Source organism: Panicum hallii, chromosome 8 (assembly GCF_002211085.1).
Source record: "Panicum hallii strain FIL2 chromosome 8, PHallii_v3.1, whole genome shotgun sequence".
NCBI classification, from domain to species: Eukaryota; Viridiplantae; Streptophyta; class Magnoliopsida; order Poales; family Poaceae; genus Panicum; species Panicum hallii.
This window is the reverse complement of record NC_038049.1, coordinates 4,776,146-4,782,021: the sequence shown is the minus strand read 5'-3', so window position 1 is coordinate 4,782,021 and position 5,876 is coordinate 4,776,146. Positions and strand designations below refer to the sequence as shown.

Here is a 5,876-nt window from a genome sequence, read left to right as displayed (position 1 = left end):
CGGCTAGTTTTTGGGGTTCGGTTATTTATACCCCTCAGCCCCCTTTTCACTTGCTGCTGAACTACCCCGTGCAAAATGCCCTCAAGAGCAATCACCACTCCTCCCCACTCCCTCCTTGAGCTAATCTTTAAGTTGATTTGAGCTAGAGCTTGGGTAAGAGCAAGATTGAGATGTGAGATTTGGGGATTTGAGTGTGAGGTCATCTACGTTCATCTCAAAAACACTTGAAGCATCTTCATTCTTCGATTCGCATTTATTACTCTTGAAGCTTGCTTCTAGACAGTTCGACGTCGCACGGTTGAGCGTCCTCTCGTGTGTGTGCACCTCGGGACGTTTGTATTACCCATCTTTTGAGAAAATGGGTTAGTGTAAGATCTGGCTCCTTGTGAGCTCATCAACGGAGACGTAGCTCCCTTGGTGAAAGTAAATTTCGGTGAATAAATCTCTTGTCTCTTGTTTTTATAGCATTTATCTAGTTCTTGTTGACCTAGAGTTTGCTTTGTGCCGATCCACGTTCTCGTGTTGTTGCTCTCGCAAAGATCACCCGTAGTACTCCCACACATCATTGATAAACTTCTGATTCAAATATATTCTGCAGTTTTAAGTTTATTTTTAAATTTTATTTAAAAACTTTCCTATCGTCGGAAGTTCCAACCCTGTATCGGAAGTTCCAACCCGTCGAAAGTTTCTACAAGAGGTCGGAAGTTCTGATAGTTTAAACCACTGCGAAGAATTTTTCATAAATTTTCAAATACGTCTATTCACCTGCTCTAGGCATCACTAAAATCTCAGAGCCTGTACGTGTGTGTAGGGAGTGGTGGGAGCTAGTTCCAAAAAAGAGGAGGCGCGCGCTGTGGAAGAGGAAAGAGGGAGGAGTGAGGAGGAGGCGAGCGAAGTGGAGCTGGGCCGGCATGCTGCACGCAGGGAACAGGGAAGGAAGGAATGGGCCAGCATGGGGAAAAGGAAAATGGCAGCCCAGGAAGAGAACAGAAAGAAGGAAAACGAGGAAGGAGAAGAGAGAAAAAATTGGAGAAAGAAAAAAATTGTTTTCTTCTTCTTGAGCTGAAAAAAAACTTATGTCTCTAGAAAAAGAGTTCAATCTTAAAGATTACAAGAAGAATCCTAGAAATAGCTTGGAGCACGAGGAGTAAAAATAAAATATTTGGAGCTCATGAAAAGATTTGAAGAAACTTCCAAAAATTGGATAAGCTCTCAGAGAAAAGGGAATAAATTTTAGAAAAATCTGGTTAAATCTTGAAAAAATCTAAATGATGGATAAAAGTATTCTAAAAAATATTTAAATTCTAAAATTAAATATTTTAGGGTGTGACAATTGCTGCCCCATGTACGAGTCTGGACAAGAGCTGGTTGATCCAACTACAATATCATCATCCTTTCGCCTTCCAAAGGCAGCTTGTACAAACATAAAGACAACAAATTTATTAAGAAAGGAATTTACGCTGGAGGGACTAAATGCCTAGGAAGTGGTCAAATTAAAACTTATCATTCAAATTGATGGAAAAAACTAGCAAATGGTTCTTTTTGCTAGGAATGCATTAAATTTTGCATAGATGCTATACCTAGTGCCCATTGCTTTATCTTCACATTGGAAAAGAAGCAAGCTTTTGTTTTGGAGTAGTTCACCTAGGAAAAGAAGCAAACTTTTATTTTGCCCTAGTATATATAGCTCATCCACATGGTAGTAGTGTGGTGCTCTTGGTCGTCTCGGCAGCAGTGGATTCGTGCAGGGGGGTGGGTGGATCCTTCTTCACTCGAGTCCTCTCCCTTTACACTCCTTGTCCATGTCCACGTCTAGGAGTCCATGCCCTTACGATGTGTGGCTGGGCAATGTAAAACGAGACGGAGCGCTTGTGGTGCCTTCGTGGCCATGCAGTGGTCGGTCACGCTTAGCAGCTGTTCCAGTGTGTGATCATCTTCTCCGGTAGCGTATGTGGTTTGTTTTTGGCGCATAACTTTGCTAGTTGATTTCTCTAGTTTCTTTTTGAATGCCTGGTTATGGCTTATAAGGAACAAAATTCTTTATTTTTTCTACTATATCAATTGAAACATGCACATCGGTTATCGTTCGTAAAAAAATGCTAGTTACCCCGCTACTCATAGCAAGTTATCCTTAATTCATTAACATACTATTTGAAGATCGGACCACCGCAATAAGATTCTTTTGAAATGAATGTGGTGGATAGCGTAACCCTGAGCGACCCCAATCCTTCCCGTGATTCCAAGACCCTGGCTCGCCACATGTTCCATGCAATGCTGCAAGGACAGCTAAGGTCTACCTCTGGCGCAAGGTCAAGACAGGCAGCGCTGGGAAAGGAATGAATCAACGTGCTCCAGGGTGAGGCCTGCAGCACGTGCTCATTGTGGCAGCAGCGGCGCCCATGTCAGTGTGGGGGCCACTGTGGTGGCCAACAAAAAGATTCAGGAGAGCTCCACGGGATGAGCTAGCTTGTGGGATTCTTGGGGTTGGTGGATAGTAAAAGCTGTACCATAAGCCGTGGTGTTCGAAATCACAAGCTGGATTTTAAAAGCTGGTTGAACAATTTGGCTGGATCAGACCGTCAGCCTGAGCAAAACAGCTTGCTCTTGGTAGAACACAGATTGGAAAAACTGGCAAATGGTTTTTGCTAGGAATGCATTAAATTTGCATAGCTGGGTGGTATCCCTAGTGTCCGTTACTACGTTGTATAGCTTTACAGTTCAACTAGGAAAAGAAGCAAGCTTTCATTTTGTACTAGTATAGCTTTACAGTTCACGTAAGAAAACAAGCATCCTTTTATTTTTGGACTATTATAGTAACTTTACAGTTCATCTAGAAGAACAAGAAAACATTTTATTTTGGACTACATAATACTCACAAGTCACAAGCCCCCTCGCTCCACTATACAAATAGAAAGAGAAAGGCTCGCACCTCTGTCAGTTGGCCATGGATTCATCAACTAGGGAAACCCTAGATCCGTGGAGTGACTCTGAGATGAGTTTATCAACCTTTTCCGATAGTGAAGTCCCTCCTGCAGTGATATATGCAGAGGAGGAAGAGACTGTGTCTGCTGCGCTAGTCCCAGTGAATATTCAAGATCCAAAGATGAAGGGTCTGAAGCCGGTAGAAGCGGTTCCTTTACGTATGATTCCGGTTCCCTATGGAGGTAAGGATCCAGTCCCGTTTGTTGAAGCTGAGCTACGTCGCTTAAAAGACCAATCTGCTCGTGTTGGAAAACGAGAAGTTCCCATTCCCTCCAAGTTGAAGTCACATAAATCTTACAAGGAAGGAGAATGGACAGCTTTCATTGAATTTAGAGATGATGGGCGCAAGGATTGGGTTAGTAATTCTATTTAGGAAGTGCTGAAATCTTCTCCATATTTGATTAACTTTGCTTCTGTATATCTAGATCTGTGGCTTTGTTCACATATGCCTTTTGCTACCGCACCTGAAAAATATTTTCTGCTAACTGAAGAATATTTTCTCAGGTGATGCAGTTTATGATTGCTATGTATATTTTTTTTGGCAGTACTGGTTCGATCTATTCCAAACTGGCATTTTTTGGTCCTGAAGTAAAATGATATACTTAGATATAATTCCTTGTAGAACATATATACCATCTCTCTGTACATATGCACAGACAAGCGATGTTCCTTCTCTTCTTACGCTTTTCGGTACCCTAGATGTCAACACATCGATCTGATTGCTCTTCTGCTATGCATTGTTCTATGTTGTGTGTAAATTCATTTAAATTATCATTTTCATGTAATTCTAGCATCTTGGCGTGCTTCAGTTGAGCTTGAGCATGATTCATGCCTGGCACTATTTTCAAATATATAAATTTATATCTGGACATTTTGTTTAGTGGTTTCAAGGCATTTTTTGGGATGTTTCAATCATATTTCAAGAAAGTCCGAAATAAGAGTTGCTGCTTTAGAATTATATTCTAATAATCTTGCGTGCACACATTATTTTATCCTGAATCTTGTGTTTATTATGAATATCAATTTTTATCCCTAAGAAGAAAAAGAAGAAGCACTGCCACATAAGAAGAAGAGGAAGTGCATGAAATGTTGTAGAGCATAAAGCCATTGCCGCGAGCTATTCTGATATTGACCCACTGATCTACATCATAATCATTTAGTAATATTTCAGTAAATGTAGGGATGTTCAATAAAATACTGAGCACATTATCATTAAAGAACATACATTCAATGACATCCTTCTTATTTTATTCATGGAAAATAAAGATCTGTTGCATGGTGAAAACGTAAATTTTAATTTTCTGTCAACATTTTCTCAAATTGGTATGAGTTGAATTTCATGAAAAATAGTTCACAGGATATTATAGTTTTGTATGTTCTGCATGCCTAAGCTATGACAGTAGAAACTAATGTTGAAGACAATTTAATGCAGGGATGGTGCATTGTGTGTTGAAATATCTCTGAACTAGGATGGGCCACCTTGTTTTTCAAAGTCCTTGAAATTTTCCACCAATGATGTTTCAAATTGATATGAGTTTATTTTCGCAAGATATTATAGTTCCGTTATGTTGTGCATTTATACATGCAGCATAGAACTTGTTGTTTGAAAGATAAATTTTGAAGACTGCAAGTGCCTGGGAGCAAAACATAAAGAGTCCTTGTAATCAATGGAGTATAGCATACATTTCTCTCACATCATTATTTTTATGTAAAGCTATGATATTAATGCCAAGTAAATTGCTTATATGTAGACCTTTCAACATAGGGAGTACCGCAGGGACTTCCGTTCCAAGAATGACGTGAAAGACTTCCTGGATTTCAACGGGCCGACAACAGGCATGTTCAAAGGGAGAAAACTTCAGAAGAAGGTGATCACCCCTTATCAGAAACTTATAGCACAAGAATAAATGTGTCCACCACCGCCTGAATACCCATAACCAGATATATTTAGAAAGTTTCTACATTATAATTAAATATCTTTTAGTGTAACTGTTGCATCGGTAAAACCACCATTATAGTAGTGTTATGTATTTATTTCCATAAATATATAACTTGATTCATGCATATTTTTGGTTTATGCAGAAGACAGCTTGTCCGGATGGTCATCATTCAGCCGGTATGTGCCCTTCAACAATATATATATATATATATATATATATATATATATATATATATATATATAAAATATGCTTAAGTTGAGAGACTATTTGATCTCAACGCGGCTACTATATTTTGCAATGTAGCTTGGAAACTTTTATTTGTACGGAATGATTTACGATGCAACTAGTGTTAATTTTACTAGCAAAGCTGGAACACCATGAACTGTTTAATGCCTTGATCAATCTTCCAAATGAAGATTTTTGCCCATTATGGATTAATAGCATAACATATTTGGTATACAGGTACAAGCAAATCTACTAGAGTAAGAAAGGCTGCAGCCAACTATGCCAGAGAAAATGTTTCTGCTAGTCATTCAATCAAGCCAGATATGCCAACAGGTTGTCTGTAGGTTCTGAATGATGTCAACTTTCTGGAGTGAAATAAAAGCATATGGTCATGTACTGTGCTATAAACTGTGTACATTGCCATCCATTACTTCTGTAAGAACAAGTCCATAAAGTGCATCGATCAAACAATATGATGCTTCTTATGGAGGAAATATGTTTGCTACTTTGGTACCCTTCAAACTGGATGTAATAATGGGTTGCAACTTAGTGTTATTTCGTGGAAGTTATGTCATTTAAGTAATGTTTGTTTTGTGGAAACTGCAAAATTCTCACTGATATATTCTACTATTTAGATGACTAGCTGCAAAGTACTCAAATTAGATATATGCTTTGTCTGATCCCTGAGCTGACACACCTCGTATTCATCCCATATGTCTGATGAAGTTA

At 39.0% G+C, this 5,876-nt stretch overlaps 1 protein-coding gene across 1 annotated transcript; it reads left to right on the top strand.

Annotated features, from left to right (window-relative positions):
- The first annotated feature begins 2,944 nt into the window (after window positions 1-2,944).
- On the top strand, window positions 2,945-4,889 carry LOC112903540. Its single transcript, XM_025972803.1, has 2 exons — window positions 2,945-3,337; window positions 4,734-4,889. The coding sequence occupies exons 1-2, from the start codon at window positions 2,945-2,947 to the stop codon at window positions 4,887-4,889; spliced, it is 549 nt and encodes a 182-aa protein (XP_025828588.1).
- The last annotated feature ends 987 nt before the right edge of the window (window positions 4,890-5,876 follow it).

Bases quoted from the DNA above. Each gene is read 5' to 3' on its own strand.
- LOC112903540 (XM_025972803.1), top strand. From the start codon at position 2,945: ATGGATTCATCAACTAGGGAAACCCTAGATCCGTGGAGTGACTCTGAG. The intron at 3,338-4,733 runs GTTAGTAATTCT...GCTTATATGTAG, and splicing joins ATGATGGGCGCAAGGATTGG to ACCTTTCAACATAGGGAGTA.